Source organism: Apodemus sylvaticus, chromosome 1, assembly GCF_947179515.1.
Source record: "Apodemus sylvaticus chromosome 1, mApoSyl1.1, whole genome shotgun sequence".
NCBI lineage: Eukaryota > Metazoa > Chordata > Mammalia > Rodentia > Muridae > Apodemus > Apodemus sylvaticus.
In genome coordinates, this window is record NC_067472.1 from 143,925,803 (window position 1) to 143,953,060 (window position 27,258).

General features: G+C 49.2%; 1 protein-coding gene across 1 annotated transcript in view; it reads left to right on the forward strand.

Annotated features, from left to right (window-relative positions):
- Positions 1-22,191, forward strand: part of Entrep2 (endosomal transmembrane epsin interactor 2) — a 424,545-nt gene extending 402,354 nt beyond the window's left edge. The window contains exons 6-10 of the mRNA XM_052161367.1: positions 4,315-4,475; positions 5,596-5,731; positions 13,457-13,532; positions 19,291-19,518; positions 21,878-22,191. Coding sequence (XP_052017327.1) covers positions 4,315-4,475; positions 5,596-5,731; positions 13,457-13,532; positions 19,291-19,518; positions 21,878-22,191 — 915 coding nt within the window. The remainder of the gene's footprint in view (positions 1-4,314; positions 4,476-5,595; positions 5,732-13,456; positions 13,533-19,290; positions 19,519-21,877) is intronic.
- Positions 22,192-27,258: the final 5,067 nt, after the last annotated feature.

Consider the following 27,258-nt stretch of genomic DNA (forward strand, 5'->3'; position numbering starts at 1 on the left):
TAGAACTAACATCATGAATGTCTGAGACAGCAAGTGTTACTCCTGTTGTCTGAACCCCTGAAGCCCGTGATTCTAACGTGCAGAAATACTAGCTGCGTAATGATACAATTCCACTTATTGACACAGCTCAGTAAAGATGGTGTTTTACCTCCTAAGTGTCTCCAGTGTTGTTTCTGATTTTGTTTTTAAAAGGAACCTCGTTTTCCTCCCCATTTCCCTCATTGCCACCTTAGCCTCAGGGACATCCTCAGCTGTTACACAGCTTAGCTTGTCACAGTCATCTCACAGGGTTGCCCTGCGTTCTCACCTCTGCTTACATGGTTCATTAAGTAGAAGCCCCTTGGAAAGGGCAGGTGGGTGTATGCTTTGCACAGGCCTAATGACTGTGAGCATAGAGCTAGAAAGTGTGTGGGATACTCAAGCTCGTAGCCCACCCCAGGAGTTCATCAGTCACCCAGACAGAGCCAGAATGCTGAAGGAAAGCTGGGGACAGCCTCGCTTCCTAGGGGGCCGGGAAGGCAGTGCTGAACAGGCTTTAGGCAGATCCCACCATGAGACACCCAGACTTGTGCTGACCAACCCAACCCTTCACCTTGTTCCCCGCAGCAGATCAGACATGGAGACAAGACACAGAGCTAGAGATTATGACAGAGCCTTCTGGTGCTGCTGAGTGGATCTATGACATAGGATGGCATTTCATATTATAATCCTGGTGTCACCAAGAAAACAGAGCCTGAGACTGATAGGTCAATAAGGTGCCCAAAGTCAGGTGGGATTTCCGTGGTTGGTCAGTGTCTGCAGACCAGCCATTTGACTCATAATTTGAGGTCTATTAAGCTCTTCATGGTCTCTTCCAGACTGTAGAAGCCAGACTGTGTGGGCTGAGCTGATTTTAGGAGCTTTATGTTGTAGGCCTTTGGAAGTGGCCCAGGGCCAAGTAACTGTGTTCTCAGTGCCCCCTTGCTTTCAGGGACTTGTGTTCCCTGAAGAAGCCCCCTCCCTCATAACAGACAGGACATAGGGTCTCAGGTACACACTATTAGTGTATATGTGACAAACCCAGAGTGTATCTGTGAACTCCTCAGCCATTTTCCACACACAGGTGTATTGGTAGTGTTCATGTGGTTTGGACAGCCCAGGGAAGACAACCATCCAGGGCAGAAGAGATGACTTAGAGCCCATTTCTTACCCTTCCCAGGAGATGCAGAATCACCTCATACCTGACCATGTTGTTGTAGACATGAGGCTCCAGAGAAGGGAGCCTGAGTAGGAAGGAAGTGGGCTGGCAGACAGACCTTCCAGTCACTTATGTCCTGCCTGGTCCTGAAGGAGGCCTGGCAGCTTGCCAGGTGAGAAGGCGCTAAGTTCCTAAAGAGGAAACAAAGCCCGTGTGGTATGAAGGACGGCTGAGCAGACCTTGTTCAAAGCAGGGGGCATTTGGCACCAGCTGGAAGGAAGCTGAAACTGGGTAGGATTCAGCGTGAAGAACCTCGATGATCAAAGATTTTTCTTTTCCAACAGCATGAGCTCATCTGGGATGCTTTAAAAATAGCTCCTGCACAAGATGGAGGCTACATCCCAGAAGCAGAGACTAGGCAGCTTGCTTCTGAGCTGCCCCGTTGGCTACTTCTCGGGGGCAGAAGAGCAAGGGTACCACCACAGCAGAGGAGCATCCATCCATCCATTCAGCCAAGAAAGAATAGGGCAGTAAAAGGAAGGCAACCTGACGGTCAATGTAGTCGTTACTTTCCTGTCACTGTGATTTAAAGCACCAAGACAAAGGCAGCTTGTAAAGGACAGCATCTTGTGGGACGGACAGTTCCAGAGGATTACAGTGCATGGCAGTAGAATGAAGATACGGTGGCAGGAACAGTTGAGATGAGAGCTCACTCATCTCAAAGCACAATCAGGAGGCAGACAGATAACTGGAAATGGGAAGGGAGTGTTTCAAAACCTCAAAGCCTGCCCCCATTGATTTGCTTAATCCAGCAAGGGCACGCCCCTTAATCCTTCCCAAACAGTTCCTCCTACTAAGTGTTCAAACTCCTCAATGGATACATGAGGGCCATTCTCAGGCAGATCATCACAGACAGGGGACATAACAACCTGTTGTGTCTCTGATGGTTGGTTATCCAGGTTTGTGAGGGTGAAGGAACATAGAAAGGGGCTGAGTTTATATGGGACCAACTATCCACTTAGAGTTGGGGAATAGTAGGGATGGGAAGAGTCAAGACTGCTGTAATTCTGGTCCTGAGGCAGCCTGTTAGACTCTCTAGCAGCCTCTATGGGTAGGACCTAAATGGAGACATTGGCCGGGGAGCCTGGGAAATGTAGTCAGTCAGCTTTCAGCCCCAGCATCTCGGAGCAGGAGACAAAGCTCACCAGCTTCACCTTGAACTGCAAGGCAGACCCTGTCCTCACTGGACACACACTATTAGTGGAAAGGAGAGAATCCTGTGAGACTGGTGAGCTTCATCTTAGTAAAGGCAAAACACCTAGGAAAAGGCTTCACTTGGCACTGGGACTCTGGGAGTTTCTGTAGAGATGGGGTCAGCACAGCCCTAGAAAGGTAAAGTCACAATTAGAGTGGAGGCTCTATTGATTTTTTTGTTTTGTTTTGTTTTGTTTTTAACCTTTGTCCGGCCTCTGTGTCAGGTGTTTTTGCATTTCCTTGGGTATACTCTTATTGCCTCTTCTAATTTATGGTAGAGACTAGGTCAAAAATATTTCCTTACTAGACCTAAAGAACATTTGTGCTCCCCTCTCCATGAAGCTACTGCGAAGCTATTGTGGAGCAGGCAGGAGATTTAACAGCTTCTGAGCCAGAGGACGACAGCACACACTCAACCCACTCACAGCCAACAACAACCCCCCCCCCTCCCGCCCCCAATTTCTAACAATTAAAGAAGCAGCAATGAGCCAGACTAGCTGACGGGCAGGGAGCATGCTCTGTGTTGGGAAGGCTGGTGGGGGCCATTTTTAATCCAGTGCATCCCTGGTTTAGGTGTAGCCATCAGCCCACAGCATACCGATCTCATTGCATTTGATCGTATTCTGAACCCTGGACTCACCCCCTGCTAGTAAAGAAATTCTCCAACTGCCAGGCCCACCCTATCCCTGCCACCACATGGTACTTTCTTCCACACAGCCCTAAAGTCGTCACTGCCTCCTGCATATCCCCAGAATTATAATTGAGTAGATCCTTATTGTTTTGCTCTTTTGAAATACATTGTTCATTGGTCAGCTGTTTTTGAGCCTGGATGCTCTCCTGCAGCCCCAGCCTTTGCTACCCCTAGTCTCTGATGCTCCATTTAAATACATCTGCTTCATGAATACAGAACCACCCCCCCCATTCCCACACTGATTGGAGGAGTGCATTTGCTACTGAAGCTGTGCTTAACTGTATACAAATGACTCTTTCTTTCCTCTGACTTCACTGACAAGCTGTGGGAAGGCCCAGAGCCCAGGCAGTGGGACTCATTTCACACCTATAGATGAAACGGTGTCTCAGAGCCTTTCTGTGGAACAGGCAATCTCTGGCAGGGTGACCCAAGGGTGGAAAGAGAATCAAGTAATAGTTAGTACTTCTGATACAGAGATCCAGGCAGATGGCACTCATTAAGTGTGTTTCCCTTGATATTTTTAAGTGGCATCCAGTGTACATGATTGCCCCACAGAATATTCTGGAGCTTGTGGGTGACTTTCTTCACCTTTAGAGCAATATCCTACAAAGTATGTGGATCCCCTAGATACTAGTGTCCAAAGGGGCTGCTGAGCTATAAGAAAGTGTGTAAGACATGCCAGGCTCGTGATGCAGGCCTGAAGTATTTTGCAGGGCTTGGAAGGGGACTTGTGTACTTACGGGGCATGCGCCAAGTGATGGGCACGTGATAGGAAGTTCGGGATAGGAACTTGCTGAGTGAGCATGCTCAAAGCCTAGCCTTTTCTCGTAAAGCGCTGTTTCGAAGCACGCATGGCAAGCATCCTTTAGCTGCAGTGTTTAAGCATTAGAGCCACGGGAGTGAGGTTTCCTGATGAGAACTGTGTTAAAGACTTCCCAGGCAGAAGTTTTTAACCTCACCAAGAAAAAAAGAAGTCAAAGGTCTCCTGCTTAGCGGTGTGGGAAGCAGAACACAGGGGAGGCTTCCAAGGTGGTCCTCTTGGAGCTGTGCTTTGTAAAGTATGTGTTTAGTGGTCATGGTTTGGCAGATTAAGCAAGGCATTTTACCGTGAAACGTGAAGTGTGTGTGATTAGCGCCATAAGCCGCCGGCTATACAAGACCTGGGCTAACGCTGCTTCTCTGTGCTTTCCAGTTCTTCCCACAGAGGTCTCACTCCGCCGGCGCTGCCTGTGTGACTCCCCACGGCACCATTCTCCACCAGACTCTGGACTTTGATGAGTTTATTGCCCCGCTCCCACCTCCGCCCTACTACCCTCCAGAGTACACCTGTACACCCACAGCGGAGGCCCGCAGGTCAGTCTTCCGGTCAGTGCCCTGAGTCCCATGATGCACGAGGAGGAGGAAGACAGGAAGCATCTTTGTGAGGAGGTGTGGAAGGGACTAGAGTAAGAGCCAGTACAACAGAAACATGTGCTTCAGGACGTGAAGAAAGGAGCTGTGACCTAGTGTGTGTGTGTGTGTGTGTGTGTGTGTGTGTGTGTGTGTGTGTGTGTGTAAAACACTCCTGTCTCAGTGTCCCAAGTATTAGAATTACAGGTAAGCATCACACGGTCTGACTTGAATAGAAGATTTCTGTTGTGTGCCTTTACGGTGTCACCTAAATGGTATCATAGGCCAGAGATGAGCTCTGAAATATTCTTACATGTACAAAGCTACTCCTGATTGACAGTCATCACAGAGCATGGAACATTAATTAGAAATTTCATCAGCTTTATCGTTATTTTAATTGTAAATGACAGAGCTGGAGTGTTTAATGAAATCTGGACATCTTTACAGAAGGCAACAGTTAAACCTGCCCAGGCATTCGGGCTTTTATGTCTCAACATGACAAGCTGATCACAGTCAACACTTGGAAAGAAATGTCAGAGACTGCTCCAACCTGAGGGGAGGACCATGTCATGTCAGACACTGTGCTCCATCCTGAGGGGAGGACCATGTCATGTCAGACACTGTGCTCCATCCTGAAGGGAGGACCATGTCATGTCAGACACTGTGCTCCATCCTGAAGGGAGGACCATGTCATGTCAGACACTGTGCTCCATCCTGAGGGGAGGACCATGTCATGTCAGACACTGTGCTCCATCCTGAAGGGAGGACCATGTCATGTCAGACACTGTGCTCCATCCTGAAGGGGAGGACCATGTCATGTCAGACACTGTGCTCCATCCTGAAGGGGAGGACCATGTCATGTCAGACACTGTGCTCCATCCTGAGGGGAGGACCATGTCATGTCAGACACTGTGCTCCATCCTGAGGGGAGGACCATGTCATGTCAGACACTGTGCTCCATCCTGAGGGGAGGACCATGTCATGTCAGACACTGTGCTCCATCCTGAGGGGAGGACCATGTCATGTCAGACACTGTGCTCCATCCTGAGGGGAGGACCATGTCATGGACTGTTCTATTTTCTAGGGGTCTCCACCTGGACTTCGCTTCCTCGCCATTCAGCACTCTGTATGATGTTGCCATCAACAGCCCTGGCATGATGTACCCTGCTGAGCTGCCCCCACCATATGAGGCTGTGGTGGGTCAGACGCCTGCCAGCCAGGTGAGGCCTAGGACTTAGCAAGGCCAGTTCCTCTGCAGGCCCTGCTCCCTGGCCTGCCCTCAGGCTCCTCTCTCAGACAGCATTGACTGAGTCAGTCACCAGTGGCTGCCCCATGTTGAAGCCTCTTCATGCAGCATGCGTGTGCCTTGCATAGATTTTTGGTTGCTAATTCTAGCTCCAGACTAGAATCAACATGAAAACTTGCACTTTGGATACGTAGCTTAATCCCTGCAACAGGATACACAGCCCAGCTCAGATGTGTTTGCTTTCCATGCTGCCCACTGTGTCTGGGGAGGGCATCGAAGGAATTGAGACAGCTTCTAACTCATGACCAGGGCAGAAAGAGCTGGGCTTGTGGACTGAGGATTTAGTGGACCAAAGCCTGCCTTGGCCATTGTTGCAGATATGGTCTAATGGGTCTGTAAGAGGCCAGCCAACCCTAGGCCAGGAACGTGTCTCTGTCACCAGGTATCTGGGACTTTCTCTGAGCTGTGCATACCGGGTACTTCCACTGCTTCGTGGTTTCAGTCATCAGCAGGCACTTGGAGTATGTCTGTAGAGCTTTAGTTTCCTCATCTGAAAAATGACGAGGGAAAACAAAATCACATCAGCGTCAAGCACATGGAGAATGGTGCTGGTGGCGACATGATAATACTGCACTCAGAAGATGTCTCTGGCATGAGTGTGACATCTCTGGTCAGGCAGAGAGGCAAGGTCATGGGGCAGGGCCAGGGAGATTGTAAATGGAAGTGGTAAGGAATGGGGCAGAGGTGGGCACACAGTCAGGTAGCACAGGTGGTTATGTGCTAAGATCTGGCCCCAAGCACAAGCCACAGAGTTGGATAACAATGCAGCATGGAGGATCTACAGGACATTCCGGGTATGTTCAAACTCTGATCCTTGTGCCCCTGCTAAGCCCTGCACAATTGCCCGAGCACAAGGCCCAGCCTTACTGACGTCACCTCAAGCTCTCATCCTGTACCCAAACCCTGGACATCCCCACGACCTGCAGGGGTGGAGGAGAGTTGGCATTATGGGTGTTTATCTCAGCCACTGACAGGAAACGGAATCCATGAAGAAGCTCTGTGAATGGAGAGCTGCCTAGCCACGGGTCAGGTGCAACCTCATAAGCCTCAAAGATAACCAGAGACACAAGGGTGCATCACTCTCTGTGGGCTGAGTCCACAGGGGGACAGGGAAAGGCAGCGTGGTGCATGCGCTCTGTGGAGAGTGGGAAGCACAGACAGTGTGTTCAGGCAGTTGGCATCACAGGAAAAAGAAACACCACAGGGAATCTCCCTTAGTCCTGGACCAGCCTGGTGAATCTCACCTGCCCTGACAGAACCAGAGGATCCTTGGGTGACAGCTTTGTATCCACTCCGGCCCCGAAATGTGCTGAGTGGCTCAGTGGTTACAGGCAGCAGCTCCAGATCCCGGATCATGGCCTCATTTTGTGTGCATGGTAAAAGTCATGGTGTAGGAACTTACCTGAGAGACAAGGTAGCTTAGAGATTAGGGAAAGTGAGACCCTGCAGTCTCTCGGTGTAGATGACCATTTTCCTAGACGTTTTATGCTGGGCAGGAACCTCTGACTTAGCAGTGAGGTTTATCTTTCCATTTATGATAAGAAATATCAGTGAAGACCTTGGCTACAATGACAGGTTTTAGCTCTTCGGAGCTCCTAGCTTGCACTTGGGCATCCAGGGATAAGCTAAAACCTCAGATTTGGTGATGCGAGGAGGCATGGCATGGGTTGTAGACACCGGTAAGCATCGTAGTCCCACAAAGCCTTGCCAATTGAATCCCAATGCGGGGGTCCGTTCCCAGGGTTTCTAAGTCAGTGATTGGTTAGGGAAGAAGGCTGAGTGAGGAATTTGCATCCCAAACAGGTCCCAGCTCCTGCTGTTATTGGGACTTTAAGAACTGGAGTAGACCGATCCATCTCTGTGGGAAGGTTATGTGGTGAAGGGATAAGAAAAGAATGGACCTTAGAGGGAAATGTGGTACAGGACCCAGAAGGGGGCAGCATCACCACACCCACACGGCAGGCCCCAGAGCAAGGTCCTCCGTGGATGGCAGACCCTAGGAAGTAAGGATGCACCCGGACAGTTCCATCCTGGGAAGTGGGTACCTAGAAGCCACGCCTGCAGTAGTATGTGCTTTCAATGCTGCCCCGGGCAGGAGGCTCTGCCATCTCACACTCCTCAGTAAGCCTTCTTGCTGCTCTTGTAGAATTCCAGTTTCCTGCTATGGAGATACTTTTTGGCTTCTCTTTGTGAGGCAGCATTTGGGCTTTCATAGGAGAGAGCTATGTGGACAGATCATGATTCCCTGGGCCCCTCCGTGTGGACACTGTCAGGGCTGGGCTCTGCTCTATCAGAGCTTTACCTTTGCAGGAGGACCCCTGAGTACAGGTGTAGGCGGTAACTTCAGACTTTGAGTGTGACATTTAGTGGCCCCTGCACTATACAGTAGAAGGGTATTATTTCATATTTTATCACCAATTTTCTCTTTCCCTGAAGAACACAATATACTTCAGGTTAATATATGGTTCTGAGACCACTAAGCCACTGAAAAATTCTCTTCCATGATTTCTCTCAGAGCACTTGGATAAGAAGGGCTGAAGGCCAAAGCCATGTCATGTTAGCTTATGTTAGCTCAGAAACCCGCCGCTTGCAGGTACTGACACAAACTCGATCTGCTATGAAGTGGGCCAGGTTAGTGTGTAGCACGTCCCGTGGCCCCCTTTCCAGACCACCCGTGTAGCAGGGACACATCTGGTGATTAAGGGCCTGCAGCCCCCTGGCCAGTTTTCTTTGATGCTCAGGTCTCAGAGTACTTTTCAATTCCACAGACATCCCTGGGAGTCCAGAAGTGAGTGAAACCCATTACCATCCACAGAGGGAAGGCCACGCCAACCACCTGCCCCCTCCTCCAGGGTGGTCTATCTCCCTTGACCAGACATCAAGGAGCTTCCGCCTTCACAGCATGGGAGGGGGACAGAATCATTGCTTGCCCTTGCAAGACCAGGGGTGTTTAAATTGCCTAGCAGCACTGGTTAGGGCAAACTAGACAGAGGGAAATGAGTGAAGTCACAGCAATGCACAGGATGAAGGGGGGCAGGAGATGGCAGCATTGGGAAGATTCTTTTCTTTTCCTTCCCTTCCCTCCCATTCCCTCTCCTTTCCTTTCCTTTCCTTTCCTTTCCTTTCCTTTCCTTTCCTTTCCTTTCCTTTCCTTTCCTTTCCTTTCCTTTCTTTTTTCTTTTCTTTCTTTTCTTTTCTGATGCAAGGTCACATTCTGTGTTGCCCAGCTAGCTCCGAACTCCTGGCCTTAAAGGAGCTTTCCTTTTTAGCCTCTAGAATATTCAAGATGCCCACTATGCACCTGAGAGGATATCTTTAGTCTCTCACCAAGGATGCTCAGGCCTCTTCCTGTCTTTGAGCAGCATACACTCCCTCCTGGCTTAGGTATGAAGACCATTCTTCCCAGGACTCCAGGCCAAGCTCCTCAGGAGGTCCCAGAGGTGAATCACCAACCTCAGCAGCCAAGTTACTGACATTTTCTCACTAGAAATCCTGACTAGACACTAACTGACACTCCAGGGAGAACTTGTAGCTTCTTCATAGCCACAGGATAGGAAAAAACCACAAATCTACTACCTTGTGAGATTAATAGCCCATGTGATAGCAGGACAGGGACAGTTCACCTTCTCTGGGACTTTAGTGAGGCATTGCATGTGTGCATCTGGGTAGGGCTGAGGCATGTGGGAGACAACGATAGTCACCCTAGTGGAGAACACACCATACTTCTGTGAGTAGGGCGTAGGCATGGTATGCGGTAGAACTCTGGCTACCTGAGGTTGGCAAACTTGCTTCAGGGCAGGTTTTCTGACTAGACATAACCAACTATGGAAGTGTGCTTGACAAATTCTGCGCCTAGGTTGACCCACCAGGGAAGTACTTGAGGAATTCAGACTGGGTAGCAGTATGGCTAGGAAAGGAAGCCACTAGATACTAGAAATTCTGAAAAAGGAGATGGGCAGACATGGTATTGCCAGATCTGGCTCTTATAAATTATATGGTCAAAGGAAATGATGTCAGTGTTTTAAAACTAGCAAGCGAGTGTTTCAAAGATAAAGTATATACAATTAGTATTACAATGACTGGCCCAAGTGGCATCTCAGAACTAGCAGATCTGTTTCGTCCCTTCTTTAGTTTGCGCCTCTGCTGCTTTGGCAACAAACACATCGTGACAGGGCCAGCTTGAAGACAGAAGGCTTTTGTGGCATACGGTTCCAGAGAGACGAGGTCCCGTAGCAGGGAGAGCACAGGCAGGGCAGCTGAGGGGGCAAGATCACAGCTTACATCTTGAGCTGCAAGCAGAAATCACAGCAAGACAGAGACAGTAGGAGACAGAGGGAGCTAGAAGTAGCATGATGTTTCCTCTCCAAAGCCCGCCCCCCAGTGACTTACTTCCCCCAGCAAGACCACACCCCTTAAAGTTCCCCAAACAACTGGAGACCAAGAGATCACATACCCAAGACTCTGGCAGTGGTTTTGCTGAAATGGCTACAGTTCACCTTGGGGAGCCCTCACAATCCTCACACCCCTCTTCCAGTCAGGATCCCTGTTCATGAGCTTTCATGGTTGAACTCAAATCTCAACTTAGATTCCATACTGCACAAGTCCCCATCTCCACAGATGATCTCCCTCCCCACCCTCTTTACCGCCTCTGCTGGGCTTCTGCACCAAATGGCCGGCCATTTTCTCCACCACTCTGTGCAGTGAGGTAGCCTCTGCCATTAGATTCAAATTAAACCCCTCACACTCTACTCAGAAGTGATAGATGCACTCCCAGGAGCCATCTCTTTTCCAAACCACATTTCCTGGTGCTTGAATACGGGAGACGGCGGGAAGTGAGTGATGCCCTGCAGAATATGAAGCAAATCCAATTTCCTCTTGACCTTGTCCCTCTGTGGATTTTATTTCTCTTGTTTTATTTGTATTTCTTTATTGCTAAAGCTTTCTTTCTCAGGCATCGGGTTTCTACGTGTCCCTTCCCCTCCCTCTTTCTCTCCCCTCCTGTGTGTGTGTGTGTGTGTGTGAGAGAGAGAGAGAGAGAGAGAGAGAGAACAGGAATTTGATATGGGAAGAGAGTTTTGGAATAAAATAGCCCTTTAGGCCGTTTCTTTTTTGTTATTTAGTTGAAGATTCTTCGCAGACATTTTCAGAACTGGTTAAGGGCACATCGTGAATACAGAAGGGAGAAAGGTGTGCGTGGATGCTGCTGCTGCTGCTGCTGCTGGTGAGACTTCTCTCACCCTCATTTCCCTCCCCAGCAGGACTGGAGGGCTCAGGAAGAAGAATGGCGTGTGTGGATCATTCTCTCCACATCGTATCAGTGGGATGAAAGGCAGCGCGAGGCCGCTCCCCCACCCCCACCCCCACCCCTGTCTTAGCTTGCCTTCCAGCTCTCCTCAGCACCCCACTTCCCCACCACCAGAACAGGGAGCAGCAGCTCACACCCTTTGTGTTGGCGCCGCAGCTGGAGCCACCTGCCCTCGCCCCAGCGAGGTGTGCAGAGCAGAGATGAGGAATATCAGCTCTCTGATTGAAGTGGCGGGGCGGCACAGGAGGCAGGAATGTAATTACCTGAGCTGGAATCGGACCAAGCCACAGGGGCTTGCCTCGCCTTCCCCAGTCTCCTCTAGAGCTCATTACTCGCCAGTGTGTCCCCAAAGCAATTCCAAAATAACACACGAAGTCAGATATTGTTTCCTGGGCTGGTAAAGGGGGAGTGTGGATGGGGCACACTATGTTTCCAGCCCAGGGCCTGCGCCAGATCCCTGCAGCACAGTTGGAAGAGTTATATCTGTTAGGTAGAAACCGCAGCCTGCATGATACAGGCAGGGTAAGGTGAGGCAGGGAGCTGGTGGGCTCAGCCTTCTGAGTCCTGTTTCCTGGGGTCTCCCCAGCTCAGAATCACTCCAAGTCCACACTCCACCAACTCAGGGTGGCTCTCAATGTGATTATCACTGTTGTGATGTGGGCTGCCATTTGGACTGGCGCCCCACCCTGTGTGCACCTGAACTCTGACCCAAAGCTCAGGCAGGAGAACAGCCTAGGGGCTTCTTGTTCATTCTGTCTGCAAGGGAACAAAGGGAAGACAAGAAGCAGGTCAAGGAGAGACTGCAAGTCTACTTGGTGTCTTAGTTAGGGTTTCTGTCACTGAAGAGACACCGTGACCAAGACAGCTCTTATGAAAGAAACCGTTTCATTGGAGCTGGCTTACAGTTTCAGAGGTTCAGTCCTTTATCATCATGGCGGGAAGGATGGCAATGTTCCAGACAGGGATGGTGCTGGAGGAGCTGAGAGTTCTACATCTTGACCTCAAGGCAGCAGCAGAAGAGTGACTTCTACAGGCAACCAGGAGGAGGGTCTCTGTTCCACAATGGGCAGAGCTTGAGCATAGGACTTCAAAGCCCACCCACAGAGTGATGCACTTCCTCCAACAAGGCCACACCCCGTAATAGCATAACTTCCTATGGGCAGGGCATAGTCAAACTAGCGGACTTGGGATGCAGTCATTCACCCAGTGCTCAGCCCTTGCCCTGACCATGCTGCTATGAAGTAAGTCAGGTCTCATGGCCATTTGTCCCATAGACTGGCTGTCCCAAATCCCATTATGACAATGAAGACTTCTCTGTGACTGTCTTAGTTACTGTTTGTATTGCTGTGATGAAACACCATGGCCAAAAGCAAGTGGAGGAGGAATGGATTTATTTGGATTACACATCCACATCACTGTTCTTCATCAAAAGAAGTCAGGTCAAGAACTCAAGCAGAGCAGGAGCTGATGCGGAAGCCATGGAGGAGTGCTGCTTACTGGCTTGCTCCCCATGGTTTGTTCCCCATGGCTTGCTCAGACTGCTTTCTTATAAAACCTAGGGCCACCCATCCCCTGGGTGGCCAGATCCACCATGGGCTGGGTGCTCCCCCATCAACCACCAGTTTAAAAACCTGTTCTATAGGCTTATCTTACAGCCAAATCTTATGAAGGTGTTTCCTCAAAGCGGGTTCTTTCCTCTCGGATGACTCTAGCCTCTGTCAGGTTGACAAAAAAAAAAAAAAAATCCAGCACATTTCTTGGTTCCAAATAGTGCCCTGGTGGAGTCTGAGTAGGCTTAGAGTAGCCGGGGCCCTGGACGGTGCTCTGAGTGTGGAATCCCAGGGTCGTGGGCTTTGATCTGAGCAGTGATGACCTGCACTCTCAGTTCTCACACACCACCCCACAGGTTTAGGTGAGAAAAAAGAAATGTATGTATATATGTCTCCAGTCCTCTCCAGATGAGCCTTAAAGCCAACCTGTACAGTTTTTCCTCAGAGGATTTGTTCCAGGATCTCCCCCGACCCCCATCTCCGAGATATAAAAATCTATAGGTGCTCAGGTCCCTTATGTAAAACAGACAGCTGTCTGCACAGAATCTACGTGTGTCCTTTCCTGCACTTAACCAGATGCGTCCACATGATCTCAGGGTAGTACATGGCACATGGAGACCTCTATCTCACCCTTTGGGACTTTCAGGGAAGTTTCGCCCTGATCATTTGGAATCTGTGCTGATTGGATCACCGGAATTTGAGGGCCCGGAAGACTGGCTGTGTTGCTGGTGGCTGCCTGGGTCTTCTCCTGAGCAAGGGCACTGCTTTGTGTTTCTTACTGTAGATCGCAAGCGTTGATCACCAGGTGGTGGACTCCAGTTCCGTGGACCCAAACACTGCTGCGGACTTCAGCACACCAGGTAATCTCTCAGTTTGAAGCACTGCTTGTGGGTTTTCCAAGACATATATTTTCTCCTGCTTCCTGCCCCCCACCCCCGCCCGCCTCCTACCTCTTCCTGCTCCTGCCTCTCTAGCTCTGACTCTGCAACATGGCCTCTTAGCCACAGCATGTTTCCCCAACCCATATCATCAAACTATGTTCCTGGGAGAGCTCTCCCTCTGTCTGGGCTGCATTTTGTTGCCTCTTCCCTCCCTGTCCTTTCTCTTCCATTTTAGGATGTGAATTTGGAAAAAAAAAAAAGTACTACTCAACTTGAGGTCCACCCTTTCAGGAACAAAAAGGAATGTTTAAAGACAGTCACTGGCTACTGATGATTTGACTCGGGCTTCTTTTGACTTTTATGGTGGTAGAAAAGTAACATGCTGTTCAGTAGAAACTACTTTCAACGCTAAGATTTTGTACTTTCAGTAAATTGCATGGCTTATCAGCATACTACTGGGAAAGAGACTTTGCATTAGACGGTTGTGCTTGACCATAGGCTGCTGCATATGTCCTAAGCATGTTGAAAGCAGATGAGGTTGAGCTATGATGCTCAGGAGGTTTACTGCATCTGTGTCCCACTGACAGAGGCCACCACTTGATGAGGTCACTGTGACTAAGCTCCTTCCTCAACAGGAAGCAAGCCAGACTAAGGGGCTTCCAAGGACAAAGCTGGCCAGAGGAGAAACTGGAAGTCATGAACTTGACAGTTCTGAAGGGCAAATGTGAAAGACCGGATTCCTAAACACATTGGAACCTCTGTGGCACTGACCTGAGATGAAGGAGGAAGTAGAGAAGCAGATGCACCCCAGCATCAGAGGGAATGGGGGCGCAGAGGATGCCTTTGTTGGGAGCTCAATCCGCACTTATAGTGACAGCTTATTTGGAGAGCAGAGTCATAATTTATGCCATCTCATGACTAACCACAATTAATCCTTGCCTCTAACACAGAGTTAACATCTAAGAGAAGCAGAAGGAAGCCATCCTCTAGAGAGCCCCCCCCCCAACCAGGTCGCAAGGAGCCCCAAGGTTCTGCGGTCATGGAATTCAGAAGTGATCATGTCTCTCCTCTGGTTACTCCAAGGAGCCATCAAAAGCTTCCCCTGGAGTTTGGTTAAATGTGGTTAGAAGGTGATTCCATACCAGTTTCTTGCATTCTAGGGTTGGGCCTCTCCCAACCAGGAGATGCCTGCACACATTACAAGTTCTTGGGAAAATAGGATTGAAAGGATGGAGCTCATAGCTGGACTCCTTTTCTGGTTTTTGTGTAAGTGTAGGTAGAGTTGGGCAGAGGAATTTGGGTACTCCTCACCTAGAACCTGATCAGCGGGCTCTGTAGGTGACCATAAGACCAAGGTGGTACTTCCAGCATTCAGTCTTCTGGTGGTGATACCATGTACTAGAGGCTTTGGATTGTACTAATTAATACCTTGGAGGCCTGCAGGCCAGCAGACTTAATGGTTGAAAAGATTCTATTATGGCTCGGGTAATTGCTGTACCACAGTGAGGTTGGGTTAAAGTCTCTTCTTTATTGTTTTGTTTTTCCTTATGTATGTCCCGTTGCTCCAGCCTATTTTTCCTCTTGTACTGTATGAGGGTGTGTCTCAAGGGTAGAGAACTTGCCAGTCATATGTGAGGCCATGGATTCAACTCGCATATTGGAGAAAAAAATAACCAGTTCAGTTAGACATAATTATGTAGATCTATCTCTAGTTTCTCTATTCTTCACCATGCCATAATGTTCATGACAAAATTCCTTGAGTGGGCTGAAAAATCTGAAGGCTATTATCCCCACATTATTCTTTAATGCAAGATGGTTCAGTCCTGCAGCCTGTGATTCTATATGCATTTCTGAATGAGTCATCTCTATCTCTAAAAGCCATTGCTGGGAATCTATAAAACCCAAATTAAATCCTCAGAACAATCTGGAGAGACTCTGCTTGCCTGTACCGAGTACTCCAACCCATGAATTCTGTTCCATTCCCTGGGACTACTTTTGGTTTCTTTTAGCTCCACTTGGCAGTGTTTAGCCTCTAGATATGTGCTGTCCATCAGTTTTTAAGGACATGGTCATTCCTTGACATCTCTAGGGGACAGGTGTTGAAACCCAAAGATACAAGGGATTTGAGTCTCTTTCATAAGATGACAGAATAGTTACATATAACACATGCATGTCCTCTAACATTCTTTAAGTTATCCCTAGAGTACTTATCAATGTTTTGTAAATGGCTCTCTGGCGTGGTTTGGGGACAATAAAACAAAGTATGCCCGTGGTTAGCAGAGACACAGAAGTTTCCAACCCATGCTTGGCTGAAATCATGCACACAGAGGGTCAGCAGCACACCTCAGGACTTCATTCTCTTCACCGAGGAGGAGCAGTATTGCATTGGGATTTCCAGGTCCCCGGAGCCATTGTTATTGAGAATGACAGACGGTGTGCTAGAATGTGATTCATTCATATGCTGACCTTGCCACGTGTTACTATGTTAAACCTGGTGTTTCGTTTCATAGATTCTAGTTGGTTTTAAACTATTATGAATAATGTTACAGTGATGAGGACTGAACATTGGCAAGACTACAGGGAAGCTACACCCCAGTTCCTTCACTGGCATCTTATAAAGCAGCCTGCCATTCGAGGGCTCTTGATCTAGAATCATGTTTACATTGTTAGATGAAGCAGTTCACACTTCTGGAAGCACCCTGGGGTCTAACATAAGGAAAAGAACTCTATAAAAATGAAGGTGTTTTCATTCTTCCTAATTGTGAAAACCTGGGGGGAGTAGCACAGTCCTTTAATGAGAGTCATAAAAAACAGGTGGCATGCACTAGATACATTAGTCTACATTAATTAAGAAAATATGAGTGGGTTTTTGGATGAAAAATTGGAAGTCCATTAGGACCATAACTGTCATAAAACCAGGCATGCTTTGTTACCCTGGTGACAGCAGGGAAAAACAGTCACCAGTCTTGGGCTGGGAGCTTTCTCAGTATCTGCTGTAATTTTGTGTTTGCAGTAATTATATATATTCAGAGCAAAGTCACACTTGCCTGTCTGTGACTTGATTGTCTTAGCACTGATGGTAAAACGATTAGATCGAGAAGAGTTAGGAGGTATAAATCATAACTATCTAAAATATGTGTTCTGGTGTTGGGCTAGAGAGATGGCTCATCCGTTAAGGGCACATGGTGCTCTTGCAGAGGACCCATGCTCAGTTCCCAGCATCCACATCTAGCGATGTATAACTACCACTCCAGCTCCTGGGGATCTGATGCTCTGGGCTTTAGCTACCTATACTCAAATGCACAGTGCCCCACCCCCAATACATGCACACTTAATTTTTTTCCAAAAAGGTGAACACACACACACACACACACACACACACATTTGGGAGCAGTACTCGTATTTGATGCAGGGCCTTGCACATTCTAGGTAAGCATTCTAAAATGATCTATACCCTCAGTGTTCTTGTTACTTTTTATTTTAAGATGGGTTTTCACTAAGTTGTCTAGGATGAGCTAGAAAAATACTGTAGTCCAAGACAGGCCTTGATCATGAAGCCTTCTTGCCTCCAGCCTCTTCTGTAGCCAGGATCCTAGGCCTGCACCATATAGCTCAGCTTATCCAAGATGATTTTGGTATACCACTGTGTAGTTCCCTCGGGAATAACTAGCTGAGGTTGGTTGGGGTTAGTAAATGCTCTTTCTGTCTTTGAAGTTTTCTGATATGATAAATTATTGCTTCCTTTTTTTATACACCCTTTCATCTCTGAGCATTTGTCAAATTATGTCCAGTAATATATTCCTGGAAGCAACTGCTAAGTCCAGGGGAGTGTGTATTTTGAGTGTTACTAGAACAGTCAGAGTGTATTATAGAACGGTTACACCAACTAGCGAGGCCCAGAACCCCTTCGCTCCCCATGAGTTTTCTCGCCCTTCCAAGGGAATAACCACTCTCCAGCCTTGGCTTTGAGCAACTTCTTACAGGTCTGTGGCCCATGTGTATATCTGGATTTGATTCATTTCTTTCATTTGAAGCATTTTCTTTTTCAGAAGATATTTTGGGACTAGATTCATAAGGGAAAAAAAGTGCTTATTAAATCAAGTCATGAGAAAGTGTGTAAGGCCAAGACCTTCCTACTCACAGCAGGAACCGCGGTCTCTGCTCTGCTTTCACTGACACCACATCTATTGTGCAAGCACACAACTTGCATAACGATTTTTTAGTTTGTCTTCTCATACAATAGACCCTGAGCATAGCTTCCCTTCCATCCACTTCTCCCAGACCCCAAATCTCCCCCTCTCCCACAGATCCACAACCCTCACCCCCACCAACACCTCCATTGTCAGCTCCCAGAAAAGAGCAGGTCTCCCAGGGACATCAGCTGAACAGAGCACAACAACAGACAATAAGGACTAGACACAAGCCCTCACAGCAAGGCTGGACAAGGCAACTCAGGGGGAGCAAAAGGAAGCCCAAGCAGGTAAAGATTCAGAGACACCCCACTCCCACTGTCAGGAGTTTCCCCCAACACCAAACCGACAACCATACCATATATGCAGAGGATGTAGTGAGACCCACGCAGGCTCTGGGATTGACACTTCAATCTCTGTGAGCCTCCATGAGCCCTACTGAGTTGATTCCATGGGCCAGAGCCCACAGGTTCTTATGCCCGTTTTCTTTCTTCCCTTTACAGTTTTTATCATAACCATGAAGTTTCTGCCTCTAGTTGCAGATCTACTATTGTGAATTTTCTTCTGCTAATTTTATAAAAAGAAGGATTAATTATCCTGAAGTTTGTTTGTATTTGCTGTATGCAGTACCATTTATGTTTTTCAAAGGGTCACTAATTGTCTTCAACTAATTTTATAGGGGTTGTAGTGGTTAGACAGAAATGCCTTAGGATCTTCCAACTAGCTCTACCTTTTAGCAGCTCAGACCCTCCTCCTTTCTCAGGCCTGCCTCAAGAATCAGCAATGAGGACCGAGTGGTAGGGGGCTAAAAGGCCTGACTTAGGGCATGATCACAGACACACGGGAGCATGGACCATTGATTGGAAAGAGAAGGAAGGAGCAAAGTTTGAAGCTTCTAGCCACTGATCAAATTCAGGCTGCTGTATGGACCAAGTGTACCTCAGGCAGGTCCTCACCTTGCAGTATCTGCTCCCAGACTGAGCCAGTGAGATGCTGCTACTTCTAGGATGCCTGTGCATCAAACAGCCTTTGGTGCAGCCCGCAGGCTTCTGGCCTCCCAGTGGGAAAGAAGAAAAGACCTGACAAGCTTCTCTGGTCCCCAGTGATGATGCTCACAATTTAGTGGTCATCTGCATCCATCTGAGGCTTGAATGGCTAACTGTAATATATATGTATATGTATGTAAATCTAACTGTAATATATATAGTTTGTTATATACACTGTAATATATAGAATATATAAATATATAGACTATATGTAATATATATAGAATAATATATAGACTATATATAATATATAGAATAATATATAGACTATATGTAATATATATAGAATATATGTAATATATAGAATATTATATATAGAATATATAGAATATATATAGAGAGAATATATAGAATATATATATTCTAACTGTAACACACACACACACACACACACCTCACACATGCATGCATACATATATGGTTTGGAGGGCAGGCAGCTGGCTGTCTCAGGATCCAGGTACCTTTGTAGTCTCTTATAATACTGTGCTTGTTTTCTTGCAGTGCCTGCCAGTAGCACGAGTCTCCCAACGTCAGAAGGTGCCACCTCACTGGGTCCAAGCCACCCATCCCCTGATGGCACCTTAGACACCCCACCGCCCCTTCTGCCCACTGCAGTCCCTCACCACATGTCTCCAGAGGCAACAAGCTTGAGCACACAGGCACAACCAAGTCCAGGGCGTGTGGCCCGCTCTGCCAGCGACCCCACCTCCTGCACATCCAGTGAAGCAGGTATGGCTCGCCTGTATCCTCAGGGTGATCCCGGCTTGTAAGGCAAGTGACCTCTGACAGTTGGGGCCCAGTTGTTGGATCCTGAGACATGTCATCTGACTGTTTAGGACTCTGAGATGGAGGAGGGAGTGGGGTGGGCAGCCTTGGGCCCTTGCTGTGTTCCCAGGGAGGTATTCTAGCCAGGGAGGAAGGATTGAAGAACGTAGGATAGTGAGATCGTGGTAGGTGACCAGCAGCTCCGACATGAGCATATGTGCTGAGCTACATGTATGACCTGAGGTCCAGGTTGGAGTAGGTAACCAATGGTGACACCTGTGTGTAGGTTGCTCTGTCCTTTGCCCTGGGTGTGTTCATTCCACACCTCATGGTGTCCTTAGCCACCAGCTGTATTTTATTTCCTTATGTGATTACAAATGGGTACTGTCCAGGACTATAGGATCCCTGTGGCCAGCTGCCCAGGGAGGTATATGCCACACCAGCTTTCTTGGGACTCTTCTGTGACCAAGGCTTGAGAATGTACACCTGAACCTTAGGGTTATAGGGGAGGAATTTCAACCAGTATTGACTGGCTAATGGCCTTTTGACTTTGACCATATCATAGTAAAAAACATCTGATAGGGATATGAAAGAACCCTAGAGAGGTACCAGCCTCACCTCAGTGGTCTTGTATAGCTGAACTCCAAGTAGCCTAGACTCTGACTGTGCTAAGCAAGAGCAGAGTCTTTGGAAGGAACCAGGAGAGTGCCAGGAGCTATATATGTAGAAGCATCTTCCTGGTTGAAACATCAGATTTTGTATAATCTGTAGGTTTGAGGAAATATATTCCCCAACCCCTGGCACCTCCATGGAACAGTTCAACCGGAATCTGGAATGCTCTCTTTCTGACTTATATGGAGCCACAGAGCTTCCCTTCCTTCTGCCCCCAAGGGCAGCATGTGGGCTTCTGTGTCCACTCCCTCTGATGGAATTTTTGAGTATCACGTTTGATTGGAGGGACTCAGGATAGCGTTCTGTAGCCTGTTCCTCTCAGTGGAATTCATGGTCCGTGACAGACATTCACAGAGAAGGAACAAGTGAGGGGTGGTCACCATGAGTTTCTGAAGTCCACACAGCAGCCTGTCACTTCAGCTTCCTCTTAGTCCGCTGGGACTGCCACTATTACACGTATTGAAGGCGTGTGCCTCCTGCATCCCAGGAGAACCCAAGAACTGGAGGATATTCCCAGGCCTACTGTGCTCCTTTGTGACCTGGACCTGAAGAACTACAAGGCAGCTTCCTTTTATCTCCCCATGCCTGCTTCTCTGCCGTCTAACATTCTGCTCAGCCCTAAGCAGCTGGTGAATTTTCCCAGTAATCCCTTCTGCCCCTTCCTGTGGGAAGTGATGGTTCTTCTGGTTGAGGTGCTGTCAGGACCATGTTGGGCTGTTCTGGGGAGAGGTGAGGTACTCCTCAAACATTTTGACATTTGCTTACTGTGAAGGGCAGTGGGGGATTGGTGGGGGGAGTTGACTAGTGGTTGGCTGTTCTCTGCATTCAGCTGCTCCAACTGTGGGCCTAGAATGTGAGTTTCTAACTCAACGTAACCCCACCAAAGCCTGTAACGAACAGCATGTATTGGCTTAACTTACTTACATTCAGTTGTTCAGACAGCATTGTAGCAGGTATCCCAAACTGACCTCAAGTTCCTGTCTCAGCCTCAGAGTTCCAGGATTGGAACTTGCCTACTACCACCCACAAGACTCCAAAGTGAACTACCCAGAGTGTGTCTGTTTTGAGAGGCATGTTATGCAAGCTGGTTTTCGATCTGATCCTTGGTCCATGGGACATATCTCACTACTCAGAGATCCCTAGTTCTTGGAGCCATTTAACCGGTGTTTGTCCTAATTTAAGGTAGAGTGCCCTTGGGGAACCAGACTCATTTCTCCAGGCCTGGGCTAAAGGATGCTGGGGGAGGCTGCTGTCCACACACACGTGTGGTGGGGGACTCTCACTGCCATTCCGGCACGCCAGCTGTAGTCTTAAATCAGACCAACTCTAGATGTTCCTGCTCTGCCCCAGCAAACCATCAGACCACAAAGGACAGAGGTCAGAGAGCTGGAGAAGGCTGCGAAGAGAGCACAGGATCACCCACCAGCCCTTCTCATAGGCCCGCCACTAATTTCACCCCTCACCTCAATCCTTTGAGGGTAACAGGAAATTCGCACCAGGCCAACAGGAAATTAAGTGACCCAGGGAAACTGAGTCACGCTCAGTGGTAGCAGCTCTCCCCAGGCACACTTGTGCTTGGTTTCTTCCTAGAACTCTGGTTTCATTCAGTTCACGGTTGTATTCAGACCACCTCTTTCACTTTGATTTTTAGTCTCCACATCACGCCCAGCCATGGCTGCCTGTCAGCGCCAGATCTCCACAGGTGACCCAGATACCTGGAAAACGGACCAAGGGACCAAGCCAGAGCGCTTACAGACCGTCTCCAAAGAGCGGCCACACTCTTTAGTGGAGAGCAAGGCCTATGCAGACACCAGGGTTCTGGTGGCTAAGTTTTTGGAACACGCACACTGCAGCCTCCCTACAGAGGTGCGACATGTGGTGGGCACCGTACGATCAACCGCCACCTCGGAGGAGCCCAGGGTGGAAGAGGCCATCTTTGGTGCTGGCGTCCTGGACCAGCTATGAAGCACTGTGGGCCTGCAAAGGCTGGTCCTGCAAGATGCCACCATGCTTGGTAGAGAAAGGCCTTTGGCCTGCTGGACTGAGAACATCCAGCTTATCCAGGAGGCTCACTGGTGGCCTGGGCAAAGAACTGTTACTGTTTCTCCCATCAGTTGTCTTCCTGGGGACTGTTTGTCACCTGTCCCACTAACTCAAAGATGTTTCTCTCTTGCCCTTGGTGAGCTCCAGTTGCTTCAGGGGTATAGCACCTCTTGAACTGAAGAATGTGGTGGGAATACCAATCCTGGGACAGGTGACACTCGTGGGACATAAAGACAATGCATCTGTCCCAAGTCAAGGCCTTTAACACGTGATGCTCCTCTGTGCCTGGTTTGGTCCAGTGTTGATAGAGTAGAGGGTAGCAGCGGCAATGGAGCCATGTGGCTGGTATCACCCTGTAATTTATCAGATTCCGACCCATTGCTTCCTCACAAAGGCAGTGAGTGATGTGATGCTAGCACAGCCTGGGGCCATCTTTTCGCCCACTGGGCTATCATGCAAATAAATCCACAATGAAAGTTTTTCTACATACTCTTGGGAAGCAAGCACGCGTTGAAATGCCTGCCTCCTCGTGGACCTGGCCTCCCCATTAGGCCTCTGTCTGTGGGATGCTATCCTCCCCTCCTCCCTAAGCCCCTCCCCTACTGTCCTCCCATCCTCTGCCCACAGCAAATACTTGTTATTTGTGTCTTAACAATAAGCTCCCTCCTCGTCCCTTGGAGGGCTTCCCCTCATATCTGACCTCACTTAATTGTTCTGGGTGGGTCCCAGTCTGGGCTAGGAAGCTACTATCTGCTATCTGTGCACCTCCAGCTTGGGCAAGCCTCTCTCATGACCCAGAGTTGTCCCTTCTCAACTGAGGTTGAGAACTCAGGCACACCTTCATCGAAGGATGCAATGGTCAGTTTCTTTTCTCTGGGAGAATGCCAATGGTGGACATTCAGAAGCAAGGCAAACCCAGCTTGGGCACAATCAGGTGGCTTGGGGCAAAATGGCCATCCCAGACTCTCTTGGCTGTTTCAGACCTCATTTTCTGGCATGATCAACAGCAATGACTTGATCAGCAATGGGGTCTGGAGCAACACTTCCAGCAAAAATCAGAAACGCCCATATCTGGTTCACTCACAGCAACATCTATCATCAGTGGAGATCACTGTACTGTGATGGGCCTGTGAGCCTCACTATAGGCACAGAAGCCCTAAGTCTGTGGGTGGACCAGAGTGCGCCTGCCATTGTTCGGTGCCCGCTGGCAGCCTCCGGCAGCTCTTCTCTCCATTTTGCCTGCCCTTCAGCCTCTACGACCCTAATCCAGGCCCCAAATTCCCTGTAGCCAATATGCTGAAGACCCCTGTGTGTTTGGAAGCTGTGGCACTTCAGCCCATACATGGCCCCCGGAAACCCCTAGCAGAGATCAGCTCTTCCATTGCCATAAGCCGTGGCCTTCCTAAGGTTAGCGAGCTGGAAAATATAAATCGGGCATTTGACAGCAACCTTGCCTTTTCCACAGGAGACATAATAGAGACGAATATTTGAGCACTTTATTCAGACTATAAAATTCTCTAATTTTCCCTCAAGTGAGGACTTTGAAAATCCCCAAGAGCAAATCCCTTTCAGTAGAATGGCTCGCCCCAAGCTTCTTAGCATGGAAGTTCTAACCCTGACTGCTGGCCGTTCTCACCGTCTGTCTCAAAGATGAGGTGAAGTGAGGCTGTGGCAGGGTGTCCCCTGATCAGCGGGTCCATGTAGCAGTGCGCTTCAACAAGCTGTGATGCAAGAGACACCAGGGCCAACCCCATCCCAACTGACCCAAGCTCCGAGGTATTGTCATAGTGTGGCCATGGTGGCCAGTTTCTCGGTATAGCACAGGACACTGTGGCTTTCTTGCTGTCTTTTTATCTCCCATGTGGCACTCAGGCCTCAAGCCACACCTCCCACCAGGTGCGGGCTAACACGTCCACCCAGACGTCCTGAGTCCCAGACAGTCTCACGGAAGTGGTGCACACAAACCATTCAAGCTGGGTTATGAAATGGCTCCCCTAACAGGCTTATGTGATGGGAAAAAGAAACTTCAGCATTCATGCTATTGGGTGGGTGTTAGATGACAGGTATGTCTCTGTTCACCTTCTCGGGGAGGGGGGGACCATGGGGGCATTAAAAATGCCCAAGTTCCAGGCTTCCCCTGGAGGGTACTGGTATCTGAGGTACTGGTAAGAGCCACTAGCCTATGGTCTTGCAGTTTGACTTGTCTCTTCTGGGTCCCTTAACCCTCCCCAGTGGTGATCTAGTACTAGGAACCCCAGGCAGTTATGTGGCTCCCCTGCTGAAGCAGAAGCTGTCTTCCTTCCCATTGATTGCACAACGTTCCATCTTGGGAGGTTGGTCCCTGCTTCTTTTGCTGACATCTGAACTGGGCCCAATAGTAATCATTTGGGAGGAGATGCTCTCAATGCCAGGCTCGCCAGGTCCTGGGCCCCCCAGCCAAAATAAATAAATAAAATAAATCAGTATCTTCTAGGACATCCTTCGACTCTGTTTGGGGGCAGGAAGATGCTGGTGTGAACCCTCTGTGGGCAGCAACTCTACGGTGAGGAAGGCTGGAGGCTTCATGACACGGACCTGCCTCCTTCCCAGGGAGGCCCTGATAACCTTTGAAATGCTTGCGAGCAGCCCTGGAGTAGAAAGATCATTTTGGATCTTGTCTGCTCCAACCCCACTCGGCTGTGTCAGCCCATGGCTGCTGCTGAGGCAGAGTTTATAGGAAATTGTTTCCAGGCCGCCAGAGACCTGTTTGTACAACTTAAAAGGTTGTATTTATTTAATGTACCTCAAGGTGTTTTAATAATGATCAGTGTTTTAATAAAAAGTATTTCTGGTCTCTGAGTACTAACTGGGACTAAGAGGGTTCTGGAAGGACTGGATTTGGGGACGCAAGAAGCTGCCACAGCTACCCGCGAGGCACTGCTCCGTGCAGGGGCTGAGGGGAGAAAGCATCCCCCAGTGTTCACAGGCCCAGACCACAGCTGCCCTTCTGTGGACCTGACACTCAAGGGTACCCGAAAGGTGGTCCTGTAGTCCGAAGTCTTCCACTTGAGGGCCTGAGCTATGTGTACCAGGGCTTGGGAGATGGCTCAGCGGGCAACGTGCTCATTGAGCAAATGTGAGGACCTGAATTTGGATGCGAAGAAGAGAGGGAGGGGCACACTGCAGCCCCAGTGCTGGGGTGTGCGGGAACAGGCCCATCCCAGGGCCTCACTGGCTGGAAGAGCTGGAATTGTAAGGCCCTCCCTGGTTCTGTAAAAGACTGCCTCAAAAAATAAGGTGGGGCATGACAGAGGATGCTACTCCATGTGTGCATAGATGGTCACATGTGCCTGCACACTGGTGAAAACACATGCACACACTGCACATGCTGTGTACCAGTCAATAGATATTGTGCCCTCACACCATCTCTGACTGTGCCATCTTCTCTCTGGCAGCCAGGCACATGCTTGTCTGGGACACACAGGGGCGCCCTGATGGCCTGGCCGCAGGCAGGGGGTGGGGTGGGGGTGGGTGGGGGGGCAGGGGGCGTGGCTGTTCACTGGTTATTTCATCCCGCAAGAATACCAGCCATCTAGACACCAGTGTTTGGACCTTGGCACAGGGAAGCAATTTTCTTTGCTCTTTGGGGAGGCAACCGACCCGGGGAGCTTTGTGTTGCATTTCTGATGGTGTTTCCCAGGACACCGTTTGAGGCCAGAGTTCACAGTGAAAGGCTGTTTCTTTCTCACCTGCTCCTGATGGCTGGACGTGGAGGGGGCACGTGGTGCAGGTCCCTCAGGTGGTTCTGGCAGAATCGTGGGCAGTGAAAGCACCTGAGGGGTTTGCTCTGCTGTGGTGGGCGGAAGAGGAGAATCCTGCCTGCCGAAGTCCCCTGTCTCACCCTCCAGAGACAATCCTGAGCTTACCCCTTCCCTCCTCATCCGGGGCAACAGCAGACCTGCAGCAAGGTGCAGAACAGCACAGATGCTCTGCCGAGACTCTACGGCTGTGGATCCCAAAGGTCTGGAGAACAGCCAAGGGTGTGGGCCAGCATCCTTTAACATACACACACTTCTGAGGTAACCGATCTGGGGAATCCTAGGTTTCCACTGCTCCTTCAACCTACAGCCGTCTCTTCCATGCAGCAGGTGAGTGGACAACCTGGAGCTGGCCGGACATCGGTGACACCTGGTGGCTTTTAGCACTTGCCCTCCAATGGCCTCCAATGTCCACCTGTGTGGGAGCTGCTATAGTTTCTGCTGCTAAAGAACGGGGAGGAGCCCTGTTACCATAGGGAGGACTCTCAGAGCCACTCTCCAGACTGTAGAAATGAGAGGCCCACAGCACGCGTGTACTGCCCTGCTGACAAATGAGGCACACAGGGTGCTTTTGATCATGACTTCAGGTTTATTAGCAATATGCACGAAGTCTTCCTAGGGTCAGCTGCATGCAACACACAGGTTAACTCCTCGAGTACAGTAATCCTAAATCTTTAGTTACTGTGTGGTAAGGCTTCTTAAGTCACAGTGTATTCTTCAAGGCCTGAGCCAAAAAAAAAAGAGGCTGCCAGACAAAATGATGTCAGTTAACATTGATCTCCGGATGCGCTGAACCAGCCCCTGCGCTCCTTGGTCCACGACACACTAACACTGCTCTGTAAGTGATGGCCAAGCAGCTCACTTGACAAGTCATTTGCACTCTTGCTGGTCTCTTCCGGAAGGGCAGAGGTGGGGTTTTCTGGTGTGGACTTCCTTTGTTGGGGACAGGTGTGTGTGTGTGTGTGTGTGTACACATATGTGTAGGTGTAGGTAGAGTTTTGTTGTTGTTTGAATAGGAACATTTCCCATGCCTCTGCCTTGTCCCTGGCAGGATGTTGCCCCCTAACAGGAAGCCCTGTAGTGAAGGAGTCAGTCAAGGTAAGGATGCCCAGGGAAATTCACAGGGTCTCGGGGGACTCAGAACAGGCTAGGACAGGAAAAGCAGCAGTGGTCACAGATCGTCGGGAAACCT